The sequence below is a fragment of the Patella vulgata genome, chromosome 6 (genome assembly GCF_932274485.2).
Source record: "Patella vulgata chromosome 6, xgPatVulg1.2, whole genome shotgun sequence".
NCBI classification, from domain to species: domain Eukaryota; kingdom Metazoa; phylum Mollusca; class Gastropoda; family Patellidae; genus Patella; species Patella vulgata.
In genome coordinates, this window is record NC_065884.2 from 22,293,674 (window position 1) to 22,320,783 (window position 27,110).

General features: G+C 33.5%; 2 protein-coding genes across 5 annotated transcripts; one reads left to right on the forward strand and one right to left on the reverse strand.

Moving 5' to 3' along the window:
- On the forward strand, positions 1-19,375 carry LOC126825713 (ATP-dependent RNA helicase DDX55). 3 transcript variants are annotated; one of them, XM_050555474.2, is made up of 17 exons: positions 1-149; positions 1,660-1,796; positions 2,536-2,673; positions 2,951-3,105; positions 4,121-4,214; positions 5,360-5,415; positions 5,744-5,936; positions 6,084-6,208; positions 6,639-6,728; positions 7,313-7,405; positions 12,270-12,384; positions 12,922-13,001; positions 13,446-13,534; positions 13,940-14,066; positions 16,965-17,049; positions 17,389-17,547; positions 18,090-19,375. In XM_050555474.2, the coding sequence occupies exons 2-17, from the start codon at positions 1,701-1,703 to the stop codon at positions 18,156-18,158; spliced, it is 1,764 nt and encodes a 587-aa protein (XP_050411431.2). In that variant the 5' UTR covers positions 1-149; positions 1,660-1,700; the 3' UTR covers positions 18,159-19,375. The 3 variants fall into 3 exon arrangements, with proteins under 3 accessions (XP_050411431.2, XP_050411432.2, XP_050411430.2); XM_050555475.2 differs by having other exon boundaries at positions 3-429; XM_050555473.2 differs by having other exon boundaries at positions 3-350.
- LOC126825714 (rRNA methyltransferase 1, mitochondrial) lies at positions 19,262-26,672 on the reverse strand. 2 transcript variants are annotated; one of them, XM_050555476.2, is made up of 9 exons: positions 26,365-26,672; positions 25,906-26,161; positions 25,158-25,228; positions 21,935-21,998; positions 21,578-21,657; positions 20,431-20,536; positions 20,092-20,200; positions 19,677-19,796; positions 19,262-19,413 (listed from the first exon to the last, which is right to left on the reverse strand). In XM_050555476.2, exons 1-9 carry the CDS (start codon positions 26,484-26,486, stop codon positions 19,370-19,372), a joined length of 972 nt encoding a protein of 323 aa, XP_050411433.2. In that variant the 5' UTR covers positions 26,487-26,672; the 3' UTR covers positions 19,262-19,369. The 2 variants fall into 2 exon arrangements, with proteins under 2 accessions (XP_050411433.2, XP_050411434.2); XM_050555477.2 differs by having other exon boundaries at positions 19,273-19,413; positions 19,708-19,796.
- Between the last annotated feature and the right edge of the window lie 438 nt (positions 26,673-27,110).

The window sequence follows — 27,110 nt, forward strand, 5'->3', positions numbered from 1 at the left end:
CAGAGAAGTAAACAGGAAGTGATCATGAGTGTTGTTTACAACCAACCAAGCAAGCATGGTCACAAATTAATAGGAAAATTATATCAGATTTATTTATATTTTGATAATATTGAAAAGCTTGAAATGCGTGTAATTCTGGCAATATTCAGGTAATCGTCTAGTTACCACCATCAATAAGATTGTTATGTTGTAGCCTAGAACGTGTAAAAAGTTATAGTATTAGTACGGTACACATTTTGATGGCATTACAGTTAATACACTGTACACTACAGTTACACAACTACAACAAGAACTAAGATTACTTAGACCTAAAGTAAAGAAGTGAAGAACAACATTCTGAATCTGAATGTGTAAGTCCCAGGACCTGCTACAGCATGTAACATTAAAGGAGCTAAATCGCTAACATTTGGGACCTAGAAATTGACAAAAGTAGGTCGCAACACATATAATACTGTAGTATGAATGTATATAAACTGATTTACATTCAATGGTTTCCGTTTTTACTCCAATTTCAAATCAGTTATGTTCGGCGAAATAAGCCAGCAGTCTCAAGCGAGTGCAAATTTCTAGCGTCTGGTTATTCCAGTCAACATACGGCGTTTGATTTTGTGCAATGTGTCTAGCCTCGTCCCTCGAGTCTCTTGATACAACTGGCGCTGAAGTGCATTATGGTACACGATTCATGTACCAATGGTAAAATGTTTATTTTTTCTTAAATATTGGATATCAAAAGCCCATCTTTTTCCGGTAAGATCACAACGTGAATGTTGATTTAATTTGACAAATAAATCGTGTTTTCAATGTTGAAGATTTTGGATGATATTGAGTTAGAGACTTAGCTACTTTAACACAGAATTGAATTAGTAGGCCTCAAAAATTTGTCATGATGGTTCTAGATTGATTAGTTCAGCTCAGAACGTAGGTCTCATTCACTCACCCTTAGCTCAGCTCTGAACATAGTTCTCATTACACTCGCCCTGTATATTCAGGAACTGTCCTATTGAATCCTTGTCGAAAAACTTTCGCTTCCCAGTCAATCTTACTGGGCAACTTTTCACTGCTAAATGGTCGTGTGTCAGTCAATGTGAACGCCTGTACAGTAAAGGAACATTTTAGTGAGAAAATAGGACCCTGCAGCTTACCTCGCTACAGTCAGTAGGCCTATGTGCGACACAACATGCTGTTGAAAATACATCCTCTTCTGCTAAACAGCTTGACAGAAGCCATTGAAATCTAAATATAGGGTAATGTACAAACTTACGTAACTCGGCCATATATGACAAGACGAATCGCCGAGTTATGTAACCCGATTTACCAAAATACACCCAAATCCACCATTATGGCATTATTTCAACTCATACATGTATATCACAATAATTTATATCAATATTTGATAACATAATATCACTATTAAATATGCAAATTGTCATTTTTAATTAAAAAAAATCAAAGTGTTTTTGTGTCAAAATGATCCTCAAAATTGTGATTCCAATGTACCTGGATGTAATAAAATGTAAATCAATAAAGCATGATACACATGGTTTAAATCTAGAAATGTAATTTGTCTTTGCTAATTGAAAAGGATTACAGTAGGTTACCTGTATTTTTTTCTGTCTAAATCATATAATCGATGTGCTGATTGACTATTTAATTTTATAGTTCCAGTTGTTGATATAAAAGTTATACAAAAATAAAGAAAGATGGACGAGAGCTGGAAAAATTTAACTGTCGCATTAGATAAAAATATCAGTAAAGCTATTCAAGAATTGGGCTTTCAAAAAATGACACCTGTTCAGGTAAATTATATGTTGATTTGAATTATCTAAAGATCTAAAATGCACCCCAAATGATCCGAAAATCGTTAAAGGGGCATTAGGTAAGATTAGATAAAGAGCTGACAGTTCTTGCTGTAATAGTTCAAAAAAAGATAATGACACCAGAATATGCTGAAAATTTTAGTCAAATTGCTTCACTCTGAACCAAGACATTAGCAATTCAATTTTAGGCTAGCCTCGATCGTCATTACTAACGTTAGTACGATAATAAACGAAGTCTCGATTATCCATTTTTAAGTTATATTATCCGTCACAAAATGTATTCAAACCCTCTAAATATCGCAGGCTAACGATGGCAATAAGAGTTGATTATGGTTTGGATAAGTTAATTAATGTCTAATTAATAATTTAGATTCAGACCTAAGGAAAGACCTGCAATAGGCAGGTTTAGTTCTTGCATATAGTAATGCATATTTAATCGACCTGATTTGTATAGCTAGTCATTGGGATTGTATGAAAAAACGTGTCACATTAACACATCTTTGGGCACGTAAAAGGACCCTAGACAGTTTGGATTTGAAAAAAAAGGTAGAACGTAGCACTGATTTAACATGTATTATTTCATTACTAGTTTTAAAAGTTATACCACTTTGGTCAAATGTTGATTGATTTGACACCGAATGACCATGATATTTATTTTTACAGGAATTAATACTGTAAATTAAAACTCATGTCATTTCATAATATTAATATATTTTAGGCAGCAACAATACCACGATTTATCCAGAATAAAGATGTGGCTGTTGAGGCTATAACTGGCAGTGGCAAAACATTGGCCTTTGTAATACCTTTAATACAGATGTTATTACGTAGAGAATCACCATTAAAAAAACATGAGGTAATAATCAATTTATTTCAATAATTTGCTTGCGTGTAGGGGTCATAAGCAGTGGGAGGAAATCGGAGAACCCAGAGAAAAGCCCATGAGGTTGGACAGACAGCCCTGCTCCTTGTACAAGCAGGGAATCAAAACCACGCCACTGGACTTAATGATCTAAAGCGCACTTGTTGACAAAAGGCCTGGAATCTACTTGTTGGCTACTTGATCCTGGTGGATCATTTAACTTCTTTAAATATAGAAATTTAAAAATTTTATTGGTTTGTATATTTTATAGATAGGTGGTATTATATTAACACCGACTAGAGAATTAGCTATACAGATAGATGAGGTATTAAGGCATTTTTTGAAACATGTTAACCAGTTCCAATCAGTTTTATTTATTGGTGGATCAGATGTTAATGCAGACATTGAAAACTTTAAAACAAATGGGTAGGTATATAAAATTTATTATATTCAAAACTAAATTTACTATTCTCTCTGGAAATAATGGGACTAAATAATGAACTAGTATCTGACATTTTCAGCTTTGTGCCGCACACATATTCAAAATAGCGATAAAAAAAAACAAAGCTAGAATTTGTGTGCCTGACATTTTCTGCGAAAGGTGCCTTATTTCCAGGCTTGCTATGCAGATGATCGATATTTGCATTTTTCAAACAATATCCAATTTTTCACTGCCTAATTGAATGTAAAATTTGCTGTAACATTTAATTAAAAAATCAAAATATCAACAGTAAATAATCTCACCACTTTATCCTCGAGAAACACAGAGAGTGATATATTAACCTCCACTCGACACAAACTAGGTCATTTCAGAACTAACATATTATGGTTCAATTTTATTTCTATAATTCGCTTGTGCGCAGGGGTCTTTAGCAGTGGGGGGAAAACGGAGGACCCAGAGAAAACCCACGAGGTTGGACAGGCGACCCTACTCCTTGTCACATACAACCGGTAATCAAAACTACGCCAGTTGACTCAATGACCATGCTAACCATTTGCCATTAGTAGAGAAAGCTGAATATTAACAAGTTTTAAGTTCATTATATTGTTGTAAATACTGAACAGAACTGAACTATTTTTAGACTGATATTCCATTTCGAGATTCAACTTTCACAGTAGTTTGCCAGGAATTCAAAATCCCTCAAATGACGATCAGAGACTTTATAGTATAGCTTATTGAAAGACCAATTGTTTATCATATCTTCCAAACCATTGCATTAGTGGCACAGTTTCAAGTTTGTAATATATAATTAATTAATTCTCTTCAAATTAAGATATTCTTTGATCATCTACTTGATATTCAATGCTATATGTTCCTTTTTATGTATTGATAACCACATATTTTACTAATATCTTTCATTCAACCAATACTTTCTGATACAAAATTAAACACATATGTTCATTATTAATGACTGTATTATAACTGTTTTCATGTTTCAAGGTGTAATATTATAATAGCTACACCTGGTAGAATGGAAGACATGTTTCAAAGAAAACAAGATGGCTATAATTTAGCAGTTTCAGTGAAAGCATTGGTATGTTCATGTAAATATTTTAGCCATGCCTCTCCAAAGCAGGTTATTATACGCCCACATTTTCATGTGGACGTATAATGTTGTCGCACCTGTCTATCCGGTTGTTCGTTCACATTTTGTTTGTGGACACTCTACAGGTTACAATTTTTATCCGATTTCAACGAAACTTGCAATATAGGTCTATACGCTGAATATATCAGACCATGACTTCATGGACTATGGCCCCTGATTGTATGAAATCACGATTTTAGCTTGTGGACACTCTAGAGTAAAATTTTGCGTCGCATACGATGCCGAGTGGTAATCAGTCCGCCGTTCAGGAGTTTTCGAGATATACGGGGTCAAGGGTCAAATGAGTTCATTTGCACTGAAAATGAATGGCAGTAATTCTTGTATTATGAAAAGAAGCTGAAAATGATCGAAAGTAATCACACTTTCAATAAAAATGTAAACTTGCTAAATTCACCTTTAGTCTTAGTGACCCTGGAGGTCAAAAGGTGAAATTTACTGTTTTTGCACTAGGATGATTTAAAGCAATAAAATGTCAACGTAAAATATAAAAACTAAAGCGAAACCTATTCTAAACCTCCAGACTTTTTTACTTTCGATACTCGTGCATATCAGACTGTAACTTCCTGAATTATGGCCCAGATTGTATAAAATATAATGTTTTTAGCTTGTGTTCCCTCTAGAAGTCACAACTTTTATTCGATTTTAAAAACCGTTCAAATATATCCATGTTACAACCTAATGATGGTTGAGTTAGAATTTTGTGAAAATAGGACCGAAACTGCATGACAAAATAGTCAGTCCTTGTTCGCAAATAGTGTAAAAATATGGAATACCAAGGTTGTGGACCCTCTAGAGGTCACAATTTTTATCAAATTTGAGGACACTTAAAATAAACATTTATATCTTGGTTCTTTTCGACAATCACGCATATCAGACTGTATCTTCCTGGATTATAGCCCCTGATTATACGAAAAATCACCTTTTTAGATTGTGGGTCCTCTAGAGGTCACAATTTTTATCTGATTTTTATCTATAGTTTTAGATAAGTGAGTTCCAACCTTTCCACCGTGGTGGATCCCTTATGATATTTTACCCATCTATTTACTGACAAAATCTGTTGATTGCATTTTTAGGAGGTACTAGTATTAGATGAGGCTGATAGACTTCTAGAAATGGGATTTGAAACCAGGTAAGATGACCAAATAATTAGAATCAAGTTAAGTTTTAATTATTGCACTATGATGGACAAATGGTGAGCTGTGAAATAAAGTCAAAATGAAAACAGTGTAACAACACATACCAGCACACAAAACTGATCCAACCATATGTCTTTTCCAAATTTGGTATTGTATGCCCACCGTGTTCCTTCTATATTACAGGTTTAGTTTTGGTCTTTTTCAGTACCCTGTGTAGAATGTGTATACATTCCTTGGGGCTATTGTAAATTACTAAATAGTTATGTGATTACAAAATTACTCTGAAGGCAAATGTAAATATTCTATATAATATGATTTCAGTATTAACACAATATTAGGCTACCTTCCAAAACAGAGAAGAACAGGTTTATTTTCAGCAACACAGACTGATGAAGTAGAAAATTTGATACGAGCTGGATTAAGAAATCCATTAAGAATCACTGTTAAAGAGAAGAAGAGCACTGAAAGTCAACTAATTCCAAAAACACCAGCATTATTAGAGAATTTTTTTATGGTAATTTTAGCATTTCTTTAATTTTAAAGATTTTTTTATGGTAATTTTAGCATTTCCTGTAGAGTATTGGTTGTTCTGATATTATTGAATCTCCTATTGGACAGTCTATATGAGATACACTTGCATTTAATGTTGCCTTTTTTTTAGATTGTCGATGCAGATGAAAAATTAAATCAACTAATTCATTTTTTACGGAAGCACAAAAAGGAAAAAATTATGGTCTTCTTTAGTTCATGTGCTGCTGTAGATTATTTTAAAAAGATTATTGAACTGTAAGTCATCAATTCTATAAAATATAACAAAACAAACTTTTTAACCAAAAATTACAATGATATGGTGTTATGATAAAAGGGGTTCCCCCTTGTCAGTGATGCAGGACGTAGGGCCTTACAAAAAACCGAGGTCCCATGTATACATTAGAATGCACATAAAAGATCCCTTGGCAGTTGGAATTCGATATAAGAGTAGGCGATAGTGCCGCTGCCCGGGCAAAATTTCCCTCATAGCACACTGTATGGCGTATGCCCATCTTCATAAGCCCAGCATAGGAGCAGAACAGTAGGATGTTAAACCCCATTTCATTTCATTTGTTATGATAAAAATGAAAAGAAATTAAAAGGAACTAAAATGTTAATAATGCAAGGACTGTAGATAGTCTTAAGAATATGTGTAGTCTTTATTGACATTCTATTTTATTTTCAGTCTTGTGAAAAATTCTAATGTTTTACACATCCATGGAAAATTAAAACATAAACGTGTTAAAGTTATAGAAAAACTACGTAATTCTGACAGGTGAGAGAATATAACCATGTTAAAGGCACAATAATCTAGACTGAAGGGAAAGTACAGAAATCATATCAATGTATGTCAATATAGAGAATTTACACAAGCCTTTTACAATCTGCTTCATCTTCAGTAGAAATATGACACCTACATGCATATGATTATGTCTAAATTGGTGTGTATATGTATGCACGCTGTCCTTGATTAATTTTTTGATGCAATAAACATCTTATTTTATCTTATCTGTAAATAAGTCTTCATTCAGATTATTAAATACTTTTAAATAAATTATCATTTATATCCATTTTTATGTGGATAGTGTTATATATTAATGACTAATGAGTACTGCCAATTCATAATTTTGTTAAAAATAATGCAGCCATATTATTTCTGAAAACTCAAAGAAACATAACAGAACAGGGTTACTTTCCAACTGACACCAAAAGGCTGTTGATTTTTAACTGATGTTGTATTGTAAATACCCCTTTGCACACCCATTATGGTCCATACAATGCACATATGAGTAGTTATCTAGAAAAGTATGGAAGTAATATTAACTAATAAGATATATATATGTTTTTATATTTTTGTAGTGGTATATTAGTATGTACAGATTTAATGGCTAGAGGTATTGATATACCTGATATTAATTGGGTTATACAGTTTGATGCACCTAGTTCGGCCAGGTAATCATTTCATTTATTGCTTGTTATATTTGGATGGTTGAATAGATGTATGGCAATGACTACCTTAGCAATATTGTAGGGTTTGAAGTTGATGTGTTTCAACAATTCTAGCAGTGACATCTCTTTCCTAGTTTTTTCTAGCCAGTTAAGACTTTCCCATCTAGGGGGGTTGGATGGCTGAATGGTTAGCGTGCGCGCGCTGTATCATAAAGTCTGTCATTGAGTCGACTGGCGTGGTTTCGAATCCCCGGTTGTACGTGACAAGGAGTAGGGTCGCCTGTCCAACCTCGTCGGTTTTCTCCGGGTCCTCTGGTGTCCTCCCACTGCTAAAGACCCCTACGCGCAAGCGAATTATTGAAAGACAATTAAACCATATGTTAGTCCCGAAATGACCTAGTTTGTGTCGAGTGGACGTTAAACCCCATTTCTCTCTCTCTCTCTCTTTCCCATCTATTTTGATGTAGCTTAAAGAGTGATTATTGTAATCAATTTCTTTTAAATGAAATAAATCCCAAATAGTCACGCTATATTGAATAATGATTTATTTATGAGAGTATCAGGCCTTAAAATTTGACAGGCGCGATGCAGTGCCGAACACGAATAATCATGCCAACAAGTTATTCAGTTTTATTAAAATCGATATTTGGGCTCAAAATAGTAGGCGACATCGTCCCCAAAACCATGGATAAATCTCCCCACAAAGTCCAGGTTGATCTTCGATGTCATCATCACATCGCTGTTCATTTATTCAGGTGCAAAGTTATCCTCAAGACATGGAATTATCTATTTTAACACAAAATTCTAGAAGAAACACATGCGAGACTGGAAGGGAAACTTTAAATTTAGGTTGTAAAGAATACCTAGATGCCCATTTCAACATTTTTATTTGTGAATTGTGCCAAAAACAATTTAAAAACATCACAGTTATGTTTAAAATGATTAAAAAGAAAATAAAACCAAAAACATTTTCAAAATATAGTGACGAAATCTACAGGGTTCCCGCGGTCCTTGAAAATCCTTGAATATCCTTAAATTTCGCGGAAATAGGAAAATATCCCTGAATTTCAGTTGAGATCCTTAATTTTGTTTCAAATGTCTTCAATTCCTTTTAAGGCCACACAAAATAAATGTCTTGTTTCTCGGGCAACTGACAGCTGAAACTGTAGGGAGGGAGGGCGGTTTCTTTTTTTTTTTTACTCATTGATGGTGCAAAATAAAATTTGGCTATTGCTGAAAATTGTTGGGGCGGGAGGGCGGTCTTTCTTTTTTTTTTTTTTAAATGAGAAAGTCATTACTTGTTTACGTTTTTGCTTTCCGTTATATTCAACTTTATTGTACATACTTAAAACATAAACCCAAAATCAAGTCTACTAAAACACTGAGACTGAACACTGACTGAAAGGAAAATAATTTTCCATATTTAATTCACATAATTGAAATTGGTTTAAAATAAAATTCCATACGACTATGTAATAGCCCTCCATAAAGACAACAATATTTTTAAAAACTAAGCCTCTTTCACCAGGTGTATCAAAAATAATAATCATGGTAAACAGTATTTAAAACTAAATCTAGTATCGCCGGTTTATTTATAATTATTTACCGAATTCCAACCAATGCATGTCACACCGTGTCATCGGTATTGGAGATTGCCGGAAATACTGTTTCTTGGGATATTCGGTGTGTTTCTCAGGATATTCGGTGTTCTATCCGGTGTTTATATTGAATGACTATTTAAATCTAACTAACAACTGGTCAGTAAAACCATCAAATCGGTAATCCAATTATTATTTTCCGGATTATCGAAACTACCGTAAATGTGCTAATAATGACCCAGATTCTAAGGTATGCATTATGACGACTATCGTCATCGTATCGTATTCTTAGCTATAATTAATTAACCTGTTCTACGGTTCATTATTTTATCAATAGGATTTTCCAAACAAGGACCGACTGAAGCCGGCAATAATGAGCCGATTACGATCGAATGATTGAAATATTGTCGCCAATGACTTTTAACACGAATCAAATTCTAGTTTATCAGGGGAGGTAATTAATATCACGTGATACAAAATGGAGGTTCTTTCGATATCAATAAAAAAGGCAAATCTGCCAAACTTCGCCATTGTTCGGATAAAAAAGACAGCATGTTCATCTGAATCAGTTTTAATACATTTGAATAGATATACATGTATGGCGGATGTAGGTACATGCGGGATATTTTTTTTACGACTTGCTTGTCGATGTGCGGGCGGGCGTTACATATTTATTTTTTTTCATCAAGACTAATAAATAGACTGCACGCGCAACCAATTTTGCGTGCGGGCGGTGCCCGAGAAACAAGTTATTTTATTTGTGTCGCCTAAATATGAGATTATAACGATAGTTGGTAATGTTTTGGTTATTTTTAAGATGAAAAATTGTAACTTTAGGCTAAAAAATGTCCTTGAAAATCCTTGAATTTGACGTATATTTATCCTTGAATATCCTTGAAAAATGTTTGACGAAGCCGCGGGAACCCTGATCTAATGCTTTTGTCTCCATTACTATTAGAACATTATTTCATGTAACTTGATAGTAAATAAATAATACGCACACAAGCTGACTTTACGTGGCATAATTTGTGATTGAAAAGTATTATCGAAAGCCCAGTATCGTTGTGTCAACGTTCAGTGGACTACCTACAATGTACTACTAGTGACTAGATCGTAATTTGAGCAAAACAATAAATTTGTGGCGCTGTCAAAATAACATGTATGATATCTAAACAAATGGTATTCCATGCTTTTTATTTAAAAACATTTAGCCTATAAACAGTGTTTATTTATAATTTATACATCTTTGAGTTTGAATTTAATGTAAACTAGATATAAAAATTTGGCAGTGTTAAAAAAAACTCCCGCAAAATATGTGGCAAATTCATTTTATCACTCCAGTTTGATTTTCAGATCTCATGGCCTGAAGTATTGAATAGCATTCTTTAAGTGTTTATGTCATGGTGGTGTTTACTTTCATTAATTGTCCCCCGCCTTTCGAAGAAAGCAGGGGACTATTAAAATGGGTTCGTCCGTCTGTCTGGCTGTCCGTCTGTCTGTCCGTCACACTTTTTGGGACACAATAACTCTCTTCCTAATTGAGCTAGAATGTTCAAACTTGGTGTATGTGTTTATTAGGTCAATGCCTTGATGGAGTTCGAAGATGAGCATTTTCCGCTTAGGGTAAGCAGAGATAAGCAATTTGATTGGTTGATGCTTTGGGACACGATAACTCTCTTCCTAATTGGGCTAGAATGTTCAAACTTGGTGTATGTGTTGATTAGGTCAATGCCTTGATGGAGTTCGAAGATGAGCATTTTCCGCTTAGGGTAAGCAGAGATAAGCAATTTGATTGGTTGATGCTTTGGGACACGATAACTTTTAATTGAGCTAGAATGTTCAAACTTGGTGTATGTGTTTATTAGGTCAATGCCTTGATGGAGTTCGAAGATGAGCATTTTCCGCTTAGGGTAAGCAGAGATAAGCAATTTGATTGGTTGATACTTTGGGGCACGATAACTCTCTTCATAATTGAGCTAGAATGTTCAAACTTGGTGTATGTGTTGATTAGGTCAATGTCTTGATGGAGTTCGAAGATGAGCATTTTCCGCTTAGGGTAAGCAGAGATAAGCAATTTGATTGGTTGATGCTTTGGGACACGATAACTTTAGTTCTAATTAAGTGAGATTGATGAAACTTGGTGTATAGTTTCATTACAGTAATACCTTGACTAAGTTTGATAATGAGCATTTTCTGCTCAGGGTAAGCAGAGCGATACGCAATTTGATTGGTCGAGACTTTGGAAAACAATAACTCTCCTACTTTGATTGTCCCCCGCCTTTCGAAGAAAGCAGGGAACTATTAAAATGGGTTCGTCCGTCTGTCTGTTTGTCTGTCTGTCCGTTCCGCTTATGGTAAGCAGAGATAAACAATTTGATTGGTTGATCTTCGAATTGAGTAAATGTTCATGCTTATTGTCCCCCGCCTTTCGAAGAAAGCAGGGAACTATTAAAATGGGTTCGTCCGTCTGTCTGTTTGTCTGTCCGTTCCGCTTAGGGTAAGCAGAGATAAACAATTTGATTGGAAGCTCGTTTATATAGTTTATGCTTTAGTTCTTGAAGAAGCTTTCCAATGTATTACCCCTGTAATTCCTCCTCTTTTATCTGTACAATATTTTCGAAAAAAATGAAACGAAATCCACTTATGTATACATTTAGGTTACATTATAGCCTACATGTCCCGACTCAACTTGCCACATTACATGTCATAATATTATAACCAGGTATTGATAAAAGCATCAATTGAGCAATTCCAATACAATCCAATACAATGAATATAGGCAAGGTAAATAAACAAATAAATGGAAAAAACAAATTGAAAAAGAAACTATTATAAATTAATTAAATATGTAGTATGCAATAATGAATTGACATTTAATGACAGAAAGAAAACAGTGAACTTTGCACAACTTGCAGCAAGATGGAAAATAGACCCGTTGATACAACCAAACTCTAGATCTGTAGGCATAGAGCATGTTTTCCCCTTAATATGCTATAATTATTCCATCAAAAACATTGTATGCTTAGACTATAAGTAAAGATATACTGTTTGATTGTTCAATACTTTGTAAAAGATAATTTGTGATAAATTTATATGTGTCCTCTAATTATTTTCCTATTTCGGCGGGGGACATCAGCCTCACTGTTGGCTTGTTTTCCTTGTTTTGAGGATGTGGAGCAGTTACAGTAATGTAGAATATTGATTTGTTTGCCTTTTTGTCCTATTTATTATTAAAATTAAAGCATGAAGCTTTTAAAAATTAATTTCAGATCTTTTGTTCATCGTTGTGGAAGAACAGCTAGAATTGGTAACCGTGGAAATGCATTAGTAATGTTATTACCTGCAGAAGAAACATATATAACTTTCCTGAAAATAAATCAGAGGGTAAAATTCTTTATACATATAGTTTCTGAAATTTTATAAAAGATGCATTATATAAAATTTAGATAAACAGCTGGATGTTTTTGCTATAATAGTTTAAAAATAGATAATGAAAAACAAAAATATTGAAAATTTTAGTCAAATTATTTTATTCTTAGCAAAGCTATGAATGTTTTGTTGACAATAGTCCTGATTGACAAGTATCATTGCCACGATAATAAACAAAGTCTTGATTTTCAGTCCTTCAATAGGCAGTTTCTGTAATTGGCATCCATATTAACGTTTCATGAAGATATGGCAGATATTGTCTAATCGACTTGATATCTAAGCCATCCGATGATCTAGATTGTTGATTATGGGCTTGTAATGTGAATAATAATCATTTATATAAAATTTTAAACCAACTAAAAGACAAGCAATTTTTTGCATCCAAAAGTTGTTAATGATGTGCTTATATTTTAGAATTACAAATAGCAGTAGGAAACAAAACGGGTATTTTTTCCATGAATAATTTATTTAATTATTAAATTTTATTTATAGACGCCTATGCTAGAGATGGAAAAATCATTAGATGCTGCCAATATTTTACCTAAATTAAAGAAATTTGCCAAGAGAGATAGGTATGTACAATACTTTACAAACATTGTCACATTTAATCAGACCCTCTAATACAACCCCTGCATGCAAAGTCTTCAGTGCTAGCTCTAAATTCATTGTCAAGAAATCCCACAAGGCTAGTTAAAAAAAAAAAAACCCTGTTCCAATCATGAATGGAAATATAACTCGCATGAAATCTACGATCCGTTTCTGCTATACCACAATGCATAATTCCACCAAGTTTATAAAAATGTTCACAGGTTAACGTCAATTGGAAGATAAAACAGTGTATTACTCTGAAAAATTCAGTTGGTTTTTGACGGAAAAAAAGTAAAGAATTCTGACCTGTAGAGTGGTCACAAGAAATTGTGGCCGGTCGAAAATATATGTTCGTTTTCAAATGTATGCTTATTAAATCCAACTGCTCTATTGTACTAATTGTAGTGTTTAACATGAATATTTTTCAGGTCTCTTTATGAAAATGGCATGAAAGCATTTGTGTCTTTTATACAGTTTTATGGTAAACATGAATGCAGTATGATATTTAAAACAAAAGGTAACATAAAACTAAGCATATCTTATGGGTGCACAAATTTTTTTTTTTCGGAAATGTTCGTGTGTCAAAATGTTTGTATGATATTATAAAGCACCAGTGTTCCGATGAACATTTGACGTAAAATATAGTAACAATGATCCTAAAGGGCTATAACCATCAGGGCTGACCTTATAATACACAAATCAAATTGTTTTTCGATGCTCATAGAATTACGGATGATTGATTTGGTACAGATGTTGTCACCAATAGAGCATGTCAAGGTGAAAATGATGTTTTAAAATTGACTATGGTAAGCATATATATACGGCAATACAACATAAAATACAGTCTCAAAATAATTTTTTTTCTGACATATATTGTAATTATATAAAAATAAACTGTATTGATGACTTATATTTATTACAGAATTAGATATAGGACAATTAGCTACAGGTTATGCTTTATTACGTCTGCCTAAAATGCCTGAATTAAAAGGTAAAACTATTATAAATTTTGAAGAAGAAGATGTTAATCCAGAAACCATTATGTACAAGTGAGTGTAGAATTAAAAAATATAAAGTGGCTATAATATTTGAGAGGGATATTAGGCCACACAAAATAAATGTCTTGTTTCTCGGGCAACTGACATCTGAAACTGTAGGGAGGGAGGGCGGTTTCTTTTTTTTTTTTTACTCATTGATGGTGCAAAATAAAATTTGGCTATTGCTGAAAATTGTTGGGGCGGGAGGGCGGTCTTTCTTTTTTTTTTTTTTTAAATGAGAAAGTCATTACTTGTTTACGTTTTTGCTTTCCGTTATATTCAACTTTATTGTACATACTTAAAACATAAACCCAAAATCAAGTCTACTAAAACACTGAGACTGAACACTGACTGAAAGGAAAATAATTTTCCATATTTAATTCACATAATTGAAATTGGTTTAAAATAAAATTCCATACGACTATGTAATAGCCCTCCATAAAGTAAGGATGTAAACGGTTACTCGGTTGACCGGTTACGGTTCGGTTCTGCAACCAGACCGGTTCGATATTCCTGTGACCGTTATTCGTTCTATATAACAATGTCAGTGTATATCGACCTAGTAGTAAACTAGCATTAGCCCAGGCTCTCTTGTTCATATTACACGTTGATACAAAAATTTCCCGGTAATAAAACGGTCGTGTTCGCTGCTCGAAAACGTAGTAGAAAAATTATGCCGTAAACAAAGTATCTTTCGTCCCTCTGGCATGTGGCCAAATGGTATAATCTTTTCGTCATTTCATTGGCTCGATGGGGTCACATGTTCAGTCACGTGTGGTAAACATACAAATTTTATAGTATTAGCTTTTAATACGGCAATATTTATAAATATAAATTATGTAAGTTATAATAATGTTTTGACCGTGATCTAAGACTCTCCAGAAAAGAGCGACTTATTGCGTTGTATCTTCGGGCTGGGTAATCTTGACTACAGGTTGACTATTAAATGCGTATGAAAATGAAAGTAATGCCGTGCGCGCGAATAAAGACGTCGAATTAAATATTTTATTAATGGATTACATTATAACATTGCACATTGAGATGGAGGTAGGTGGGGCCATAGAATATTCCTATATTTATAACGGGTCGAACACTAATAATATTGTATCAATTTTCCGATCTGTCACACAACGGCATGTGCTACTGGGCGAGTGACGACCACGTGAGACCATGACCTTTTTGACTGTTAGACGACGCAATGTTTCCTTCCGAGAAATTTGAATGAAAAACAAAATAAGCTGCAATAAATAAACTCTTCTTATATTCAAAACGAAGTTAAACAGTGTGAAAAAGTAAACTTTAATCCTGCGTACGGTCCGGCGATTAATAACTCTGCAACTAAAAAGTGAATCGGTTGACCGGTCACGGTCGGTTTTTTGGTCGGTTTTTTGCCCATCGGTTAACCGGTTCAATTTTTTTTGACTCGTTACATCCTTACCATAAAGACAACAATATTTTTAAAAACTAAGCCTCTTTCACCAGGTGTATCAAAAATAATAATCATGGTAAACAGTATTTAAAACTAAATCTAGTATCGCCGGTTTATTTATAATTATTTACCGAATTCCAACCAATGCATGTCACACCGTGTCATCGGTATTGGAGATTGCCGGAAATACTGTTTCTTGGGATATTCGGTGTGTTTCTCAGGATATTCGGTGTTCTATCCGGTGTTTATATTGAATGACTATTTAAATCTAACTAACAACTGGTCAGTAAAACCATCAAATCGGTAATCCAATTATTATTTTCCGGATTATCGAAACTACCGTAAATGTGCTAATAATGACCCAGATTCTAAGGTATGCATTCTGACGACTATCGTCATCGTATCGTATTCTTAGCTATAATTAATTAACCTGTTCTACGGTTCATTATTTTATCAATAGGATTTTCCAAACAAGGACCGACTGAAGCCGGCAATAATGAGCCGATTACGATCGAATGATTGAAATATTGTCGCCAATGACTTTTAACACGAATCAAATTCTAGTTTATCAGGGGAGGTAATTAATATCACGTGATACAAAATGGAGGTTCTTTCGATATCAATAAAAAAGGCAAATCTACCAAACTTCGCCATTGTTCGGATAAAAAAGACAGCATGTTCATCTGAATCAGTTTTAATACATTTGAATAGATATACATGTATGGCGGATGTAGGTACATGCGGGATATTTTTTTTACGACTTGCTTGTCGATGTGCGGGCGGGCGTTACATATTTATTTTTTTTCATCAAGACTAATAAATAGACTGCACGCGCAACCAATTTTGCGTGCGGGCGGTGCCCGAGAAACAAGTTATTTTATTTGTGTTGCCTTATAATAAACTCATTGGGATAGTATTCTTTTAGTAACTGGGTAGATTAATAAACTATAACACATATTTATTGAAAACAGCTATTGCTTTATTTAGGTGAGGTTTCAAATAGTATTCTCATAACACAATAGAAGCAACTATGTATAGACTAAACTACAACAACAAAACTGAAACCATACATGGCAACAAGATCAAAGGCCTATGACACAATGGGGTTATCATATACAATAACAAGATAAAAGAGACTAATTAACTTTCCTATAGCTGCTGAGTAGTGCTGATATGGGCATAGGTTTTTCATATTGTAGAAATAACAATATTGATATCAAGTCGGATTAGTCCCAACACCATAATGGTCAGTGATACTGTATGAACTGTGTCCTCTGGCCATGGTAATTTCAAGAATGTAGGTGTTAAAACTTTTTATGTTAGATTTGAAATCCTTTGAAAGAGCCAAATAGAGCAGATCAAGTCATAATTATTAGGACCCTGTACATAACGCTAATGCTAGCGTCCAGTCCCTCCACCTGTGGCAATCATTCATAAATTATAAATGTTAAAATTGCATGCAAATAATTTTTTGTTTTTAGAGATAAATCCAGAGAAAAACTAAGACAAGAAGAAATAAAGAAAAGAGAAGCTGGAGAAATAACAAAGAAGGGTAGAAGTTTTAAGGTAAGTTCAACAAAGTTAAAGTCAGTGCTCAAATTGTCAGTCCTGAACATTCCAAATTTACAGAATTGCAATTGAGTGACACAGAATTGAGTTCTTTCACAGATGTGGTTTGAGCAGCAGCAGGATGTAATCAACTGTTAAAGCTATGGAGGTTGAAGAAGATCATGTACCGGTAATAAGTAGTTGCCACATGTCTTGATGCCTTCAATTCTAGTGTTTACTTGATTGACACCTTTTGATGGATTGTGAGAATCAGCTTTGTATCCCCAAAGAGAACATAATGACCAATTGAGTTTTCAGTTCTAAACATCCTTTGTGTATTCATTATATTTGTTTCAGTCCAAGCCATGGTCGAATCAAATTGTCAGAAAGGAAAAAAGACAACAGAACCGTGAAAGAAGAGCAAGAAAAAAGAAGAGGAAGATAGAGTTAGATCAGGGAGAGTTAGATGAATTAGATAAAGATATTAAACTAATGAAAAAATTAAAAACAGGAAAGGTAAGATCACATAATATGGCTTATTGGACGAAAAAATTACTTTTTTTTTTATATGCCCTCATTTAAATGTCTATCTGTTGTCCAATTGACTTGATATTTATTGACACTGCTGTAGTGATTTCTAGTAATTACTTTCAGAGTTATGGACCTTGATCACTTTCAGTTCAAGAGTTGGAAAAGGCTTGTGTGTGTTCTATAGGCTTATACACTGTTTATGTTCATGTGGCAAGGAAGTTTATTGATTTTCAAAAATTTTTGATAATTATCTTTTAAATTGAGGCCTGTGGATGCTCAAGTTATCATCCAATTGGCTTGGTATTGTTACATACATTTGGTTTAGAGAGGTTTTAATGCAAATTTGAGAACCCACCATATACTAGCAAATGTCTCGCATCCAACATGTCTTATCAGAAAACAGAATCTAAATGCATCTGCAAGAATTTAACTTTTCTCCTAATTGTATTGGCTTTTCTAAACACATATACACATTTAGTGAAACTTAATGCCTAAATGTCTATCACATAAATTCCTATGCTTTTCAGGTATCTGAAGAAGAATTTGCAAAAGATTTTGATGAAATGGAAGAAAAGAAGGTCATTGGTGTTAAATGAATTTCACAATCATATAAATTTAACTCTAGACTGTGATATGAACATTAGTACTATCTAAAAATAAAACAAAATTATCTATAAATACCAACAGTGTTGTTTAGGTTGATTTGATGATTAAAAAGGTGAAATGTCTTTAATGGCTGTATTCAATCTCTAGTCAAATAAACTGTTTCAGTTTCTATTTTGGTGGTTTAAAGGACAATGTTGGTGTCTACCAATATTACGTAAGTTATAGAACTGGTAAACACATTCCAAATATAATTTTAACACAGAGATTTTGCTAACAAAAAATTGAAGAATCGGGAACTGACACAACAAAAGAAAGCAGTTACCATTACTGGCTGAAGTAGAAAACGATAACAATTTTCAGGTCACTGATAGTTTCTTTGAAGACGAAGAGTTTTTATAAGACACTGAGAATAATTGTTTGAAACCAACTATTCATAAATAGAGAAAATTAGAAAAAGTCGGTGCATTACCTTGTTTTGATTAATTGGATGGAGCAAATGTTAAATCTTTTCATCTTCTCATAAACCTCTTGATGCATTATTTGTTCAAATAAAGTTGCATGGTCCCATACATAATTATGGGGTAAATTTAGAAATATTTGATATCTTCCCTTAAACCACTGGATGTACCTTGCTTGGTTGGTTTATATTTATGTTTGTTAAAATAAAGTCCCATGACCATTGAAATAGTGGAGGCCCACCCTGGAGGAGCAAGGTTAGATACTTTCAACTTAAAACTGTAAAAATGTGGTTGGCCCGGTACTTAGACACAGGGGCTAATGGATTTTCTTCTCATCAGAAATGAAATGGCATTAACATCCAGTATGCTATAAGAGAAAAATTTTCTTGGACAGTGGCGCTACAGCTTACACATATGTCAAAATCCAACAGCTAAGGGATATTTTAAGTGCATGCAAATGTGTACACAGGACCTTAGGTTTTTCATTCCATCCAAATGACTGAATGTTGTCCCTTGCCAGGCCCTCTGTCCCGTTCTTCTCATCAGCATAATGGATTTTAACATTTAGGACATAAAGAAAAAATATATCTCGATTAAGACATTAAATTTATCTTTATTTTATTAGAAAACACATTTATTTAAAACAGCAGTATTAATAACAGATGTCATGTATAAATGTTTTTGTATAAAGAAAGGGTGTATTTAGGGAATATCTCTTTATAACTTAATAAATGAATTTACTGTCAGGATTTGATCTTCTTGTTCAGTAGTGAATGCAGTAATATTCCTGTAAGAAGAAAAAGTTTTTCACTAATAATACATCAACCAATAAACATCTCTCCAATGATATCAAAGATCTTAAATACATGTCAAGTCAATGGCATATCTATTTTGTCTTTCTCAAAAAGCAACTGCCCAGGCATCATATGCATCCAGTGCTTTTTGTTCCTTCTCAGTGATATTATTTCAGTGAATAAGTAAATTGGAAAAGAAACTTATTGAAATAATACTGGAATAATGTTACTAATGACTTCATGAAAATTGACATGCCTGTAGTAACTGAAACGTTTAAGGAACTGACTATATTTGCTTCTTGTGTGCCTGGAGTGATGGTAAATAATGTGTCACAAGTATCCAGTATTTCTTGTTCTACACCATAACCTTCATTACCTGAAAGATGAACAGATTTTATGTATAAATGTTCTTCTCTAGAAAAGAACTATCCTGGTAAATTATAATAAAATGTTTACATCAATTAATAAGCTTTTTTCACTTTTTAATATTAATAGGATTTAGGGTAATCATACAATTATGGTTAATAGTTGTTTTCTACTAACTGACTGAAATGTTTCATGTTAAAACCTCTGAGACACAGACACCCCATGCCAAATTATCGAGAAGAAAGCACTTCACGGAAGTCGGTTACAAAACGATAAGATATAATTTGTAGTAATAATGAACCTACCCATGATCAGAAGTATGGGTGTATTAAAACTGTACTCTGTAACTGATTCAGATTTAGGATGTTGACTAGAAGTTGTTCCTATAACAGATCCACCACAAGATTTCCATAGCTATAATATTCAAACTTTACATGAGCTTCCAATTAATGGTTAGGCAGATACAAATTTAGTTTGGGTTATTCTTTAATTGAAGGCTATAAATTTACAATGTTGTAGGAAACAAATTTGAGCTAGAACTGAAATTTTAAAGGAGATTTGTAAACGGGATACACTTTAGATCATTTCGTATAAATCTAATACATGTACATCGACTTAGTATTTTGTATAACTGTACTACATACCTGAATAAAAGATAGATAACTCTTTCGACCTTGAGATAAATTATTTAAAGTCATTACTTCCATAGCACCTGCACTTGCTTTACTCACAACAGAATTCATTTTACAACTACAAGATAATTAAACAACTGAATTATCAAAGCTCTTATTAATACAGTACTTTTTATTTCATTGATATTAGTAAAATGTATGTCCTATTAAAAGTTAAGAAATGAAAACATAAGATAGCCCATGAATATATTAATAATTTCAGGGCCTCTAATTTTGGTAAAATATAAAACATGTTGACTTTCTTGGATTTTATATGTTGATTTGTTTTATTTGATGATGGTTTTGTGTTCCGTTATCAACACAGGAGGCCAAAAATTATCTGCCGAAATAAAAATTTAACCCATTGTTAATTTAAATAGAACACCAGATCAATTCTCTAATTAAAGGAGCTAAATCGCTAACATTTGGGACCTAGAAATTGACACAAGTGGGTCGGAACTCATATAATACTGTAATATGAATGTATATAAACTGATATACATTCAATGGTTTCCATTTTTACTCTAATTTCAAATCAGTTATGTTCCGCGAAATAAGCCAGCAGTCTCAATCGAATGCAATTTTCTAGCGCCTGGTTATTCCAGTCTACATACGCCGTTTGGTTTGGTGCAATATGTCCAGCCTCGTTCCTCAAGTCTCTTGCTAGAACTGGGGCTGAAACGCATTATAGTACACGATTCGTGTACCAATGGTAAAATGTTTATTTTGTCTTAAATATTGGATATCAGAAGCCCGTCTTTTTCCGGTAAGAACACAGCATCAATGTTGATTTAAATTGACAAATAATTTGTGTTTTCAATGTTGAAGATTTTGGATGATATTGAGTTAGAGACTTAGCTACTTTAAAAGAAAGTTGGACCTGTTGGCATTTTCTCTACAAGGGTTACCCCGTCCTATCACTGTGAGGCCAAGCAAATTTATTTTACAATGATCTTGTTCAAGTTGTAAATTTGCTACTGGGGTCAATCAACTTCATTTGAACAAATTGCAATAATTCAAGCACTATACTTACAAAAAATGTTTGAAATCCGTTGAGGATTTTAGGAGAATATGTAGATATAGAGTCACTTTGTTAATACATGTGAATATATTGTCCTACCTCTTTTCTGTTGTAAGAATTACTTTATCTACACCCATGAAATGAGCTGTTCGTAGAATTGCACCGACATTCATAGGATCCTTAAAAAAAAAGTTTCATAGTCTTGCTTTTATATAAACGTTATTTTTTTAATTCTAGGATTGAGAAATAGACGAAGCCTATATAATCCTTTTCCTTAACAGTTTTAAACAGAATTATCACTTTATACTGGTAATTTAGATACATTTGTCATTCATCTTTTACCACATAAATGTTGTTTTAATTATACAAAATTAACATAGACAGAACCCACGAGAATTTGTCTGTATAAAAATGAACGTTTTGTATTTGATTGGACCATAAACAGTATCTATATACCTGAATTTCATACAACAACAGCCAGATAGGATAAGGACTTAAATTTGTTCTGTCATTACTTAAGCTGAAAAAACAAAAACAGTTTCTTATTATCAGTTAACATAAATGGAGGCTTCCCAGAACCTGTGTTCACCCAAGAGCAACAAAGTCATCTATGCAAAATCTACAATTAATGTCAACTAATCCCACAGAGCAAGGTTTAAAAAATATATTATGATCTTTTTACTAAGCTTTTAAAAGTAATATGATTGGAAAAGTAACTCTGTTAAATGCATTTGAAATTTATAATCTCAAAATCTTCCCTGATACCCCAATGAAGAATTTATGCTTTAACTCTGTGATTTGCAATCTAACCAGTGGTTGCCAGGCAAGTTACGCCCATATTTTGCAAGAGATGGATAGCAACAAGTGAAAAAACAATTCCCGAAAAATATGGTCTGAAACGCGCAAATATCAAAAGGGACTGAGACCTTTGGGATATTAAGATATATTTTAAGTTTCATCAAAATTAGATAAAAATTGTGACCTCTAGAGGGTCCACAAACTTTGCATTACATACTTTTACACAATTTGTGTAAAAAGAGCAGCCGTTTTATTCGAATTCAACATACATTATGATGGAATGGTGATATATTTCACAGTTTTTAAAATCGGATAAAAAAAAATTGTGACCTCTTGAGAATCCACAAGCTAAAAATGCGACTTTTCAAACAATCTGGGGCCATAATCCAGGAAGTTACGTTCAGATATGTGCGATTATCAAAAGGAACCAAGATCTTTGTGACATAAACATAAATTTAAAGTTTCATCAAAATTGGATAAAAATTCCTCTAGAGGGTCCACAACCTCGATATACCAGATGTTTACACTCTTTGCCTACGAAGGGCGGCAATTTTGTCCGGTAGTTCTGATCTGATTTTCACAAAATTCGAACACAACCAACATTACAGTGTAACGGTGATATAATTCAGGAAGTTGCAATCCGATATGCGTAAATATCAAAAGGAACCAAGATCTTTGGGTTATAAACATGCATTTAATATTTCATCAAAATCGGGTGACAATTGTGACCACTAGAGTGTCCACAAACTAAAAACATGATTTTTCGTACAATTAGGGGCCATAATCCATGAAGTTATGGTCCGATACATGCCAATATTGAAAGGAAGCAAGATCTTTGGGAGATAAGACCTATATTTCAGGTTTCGTCAAAATCGGATAAAAATTGTGACCGTTAGAGTGTCCACAAACAAATTGTGGAAGGACAGACGTCCGGATGCACAGGGGTAACAGCATAAAAATTCTGAATTTATAAAGTGTCTTCCTTTTCATTATGTTTTTTGTAAAAATCCATTGAGACCTAGTATATGGAGATCTAGTATAAGACAAACTAAATATTCATGTAATCACAATAATACATTTATATACCTAAACAAAAACAGTTATCTCATGTTTTAGAAGTTAGATACGGAAATGTAAATCTGAATAACACATTTCAACTTTTAAGAGGGTTCTTCCTTTTACCTTACTGAAAAATCCTACTGAGATTAAAAGCTTTTCTTCGTGTTGACAAGTTAAGTTGTCGCAAGTTTTAATGTAAATGGGAAGATGCTTGTGTTTGCTTGAAGACTAATCAAAGTAGTTAAAACCAATTGCATCATGCAAACTGGCATGTCATTGCATGATATATAGAATTATTCAAAGTGTATCTAGTGTTTTAAATTGAAATCCATCTCATTTTCTACATTTGAGTGATATTTGTATCAGAACAGAAAAGAACACATACTTGTACTTTGGTGGTAATTTCTCCATTTGGTTTGCCATTTACCTCCGATATTAACATTGGGTAGCACAATTTACCCAAATCTACCATTATTTCAACTCATATCATAATAATTTATATTGATAATATACCGTTCTTTATACCAAATTGTCAATTTTAATTTAAAAACTAAAGTTTTTGTGTCCAAATGCCTCTCAAAATGCAATTTGCAAACAAATTTGGAGGTCATAACCAAATCTACCATTATTTCAAATCATCACAATAATGTATATATCGATATTTGATAATATACTGTTCTATATGCCAAATTGTCCATTTTTATTAAAGATGGGTTGCCAGGCAACGAAACATACGCCTACAGCAGCTATATCGTCCGGGCAGTCAACAAGAGTTGGCACATATTTTATAGGCTTCTTCGTCTCATGAGCTTAAACACTGTGTATAAATTTAAAGTCAATCAGATATTAACTTTAGCCTCTAGATTGTCCACAAGATTTTTCAAAGTGATCATGGGCCATAACTCTGGCAGTAATTATCGGAAATCGATGAAAATCTAGGCTTCTTTGTCTCATGACCTTATACACTGTGTAAAAATTTAAAGTCAATCGGATATTAACTTTGTCCTCCAGAGCGTCCACAAGATTTTTTGAAGTGATCAAGGGCCATAACTCTGGTAGTAATTATCAAAAATCGTTGAAAATCAATAGGCTTCTTTGTCTCATGACCTTAAACACTGTGTATAAATTTAAAGTCAATCGGATATTAACTTTGACCTCTAGAGCGTCCATAAGATTATCGAAAATCGCTGAAAATCAACAGACTTCTTCGTCTCATGATCTTAAACACTGTGTATAAATTTAAAGTCAATCGGATATGAACTTTAGCCTATAGAGCGTCCACAAGCAATTGTGGGCGACGGACCAACGGACAGGGGTGACAACAATATACGACCACATTTCAATGTGGGCGTATAAAAATGCCTCTCAAAATGCAATTTCCAAGTAAGTTTGGAATTTGTAACCAAGAGACATAACTCGTGTATTACACAAAATCACATGTATGGAAATTGCATCTTGTGAGCCATTTTGTTGCCACAAAAACTCTACAATTTAAAATTTGGGGAGTCATGGTGGGTAAGACGTTAGCAAAGTACAACTTATAGTCATTCTGATGGGAAGGAAAATCAAGGTCCCATGTGTAAAATTACCAATTGAGGTGGAATTTGGAATCTGTAGCGCCACTGTCCAGGCAAAATTTCCTCATAGCACACTGCATGGCATATGCCTGTCTTCATTAGCCCAGTTGTAGCAGAACAGTAGGACCGTACAGTAAACCCCATTTTATTTCATTTCAAATATGGATATAAACTATTATGAGTTGAAATATTGGTGGATTTTGGTGGATTTAGGTACATTGTGACACCATATAAAATCTATATACCTATCTCTGATCTGTTTCTCATCACCAGAAAATCTAGAAACTGGAAATTTACCTGCATCTAAACAGACTCCCTATAACATGAAAAGTTTCTATTAGTTACTGCCAAATTAACAATTAAACATACATTATGCAAGAGCTAAATCTGTCTATTGTAGGTCTTTCTTTAGGCCTGAAATGTTATCTAAATTATTAATTAGACATTAATTAACTTATACAGACCATAATCAACTCTAGATGGCATCGCTAGCCTGCGATCTTAAGTGGATTGTGATCCGATTTACTGCATAACTTTCCTTCTCGATTAAATGATTAAATGGATAATCGAGACTATGCTAACATACTGACTTTAGTAATGATGACCGAGGTTAGGCAGAAATTTTATTCGCTAATTAGTTCTCGGTTCATAGTGGATCAATTTGAATGAAATTTTCAGCAAATTGCCTTTATGTTATCTAGTTTTTAATTATTATAGTGAGAACTGTCAACTCGTTATTGAATCTCCCATAATGTATCTTTAATGAATTTAAAAATCAAATTTCATATAATAGAAAGCAGCTTTGTATATATTGTAACCAGAAAATGACAAGAGTTTTTATGTCAGTTTTTCATATAGAAATAAGGAAACACATTTTACAATGATCAACGAAACAACCTATGCTAAAGAAGATTAACAAATAAAAAAATCATGGGATATGGACTAGTGGGTACAATTTTTTCTCTACCAATAGTTAATAAAAATAGCCTATACCTGATTTGGTCTTTGTCCAGATAGAGCAGCTAATACACCTGCTTTGACATAACTTATTAAAATATTTCTTTCTGTTGCTATTTCTTTAATTATTTGAACTCCCTCATTATCGTTATCAATATCCCATGCTTCCTGTTTGATATATAAACGATGAAATTTTTCTCTACGACCATTTTTTAGTGCCAACAAAACAGGGTTTATACCAAATAAAACTTCTGCTTTCGGTTTTAAGTTGTCTGGGACAAAATATTGTTTTCTGAAAGAAAATGGAATGAAAATGTTATTAAAGAAGCTATGGTACGGTACCATATCGAAATTTCAAATATCTACCATTCAGGTTCATTTGTTTTGTTCATTTACCTTCTGCACTAAAAGGTGATTAAAATTAAGAATTTTTGTAAGGACTGGTGTATCAGAAAACAATTTCTTCACAATAACTGCTCCCTTAAAATGACTTACCTCCCTTTCTTTCCACACCCCGTTAGTCCATGGTTATATGGTGGATTCGAGATGAATTTTCTGGACGTTTTGCAGAAATATTCCCCTCTCAGGCCACAAAAACACTTATTTACAAAAGTCATATCTGCAAGTGCAAGCGTCACTACAAGTTCATGTTATTTAACTAGTTAATGAATTTCCGTCAGAAATAAATTATTGTTGACAATGAATGTTGATTTTAGTCTACCATACTTTTTTCAGTACCGTGAACTAATTATTCTGTGCCAAATGTTTACTGTGGGCGCTGCCATCTTTCAGGGGGAATTCATTGTTTCGGTCTTTCCCTATTTCAGAAGAAACAGTAAGTAATGGGTAAAAAAAAAAAATGTTTTCTCACCTTCTAAAGATAAACAGGTACTGACTGTATTTGAAATCGTAAAATACTTGATTTTTATCCTTTCACATGGAATCAAGAACATGCTCGTCGCTGCTGCCGACACAGTTCTCAGGAATCATAAAATTACGGCCGCAAACTTTCAGTTTTATCTTAAACCATGAATCCATGCATAAACAGAGAGAGATTGGGATTTAACGACAATACACACTACACACTAGCTCATTTCGGGACTAACATGTTTCAACTTTATTTCAATAATTCACTTGCGCTTAGGTGTCTTTAGGAGTGTGAGAAAACCCACGAGAATGGACAGGCATCCCTACTCCTTGTCACGTATAAGCAGGGAATCGAAACCACGCCACTTGACTGA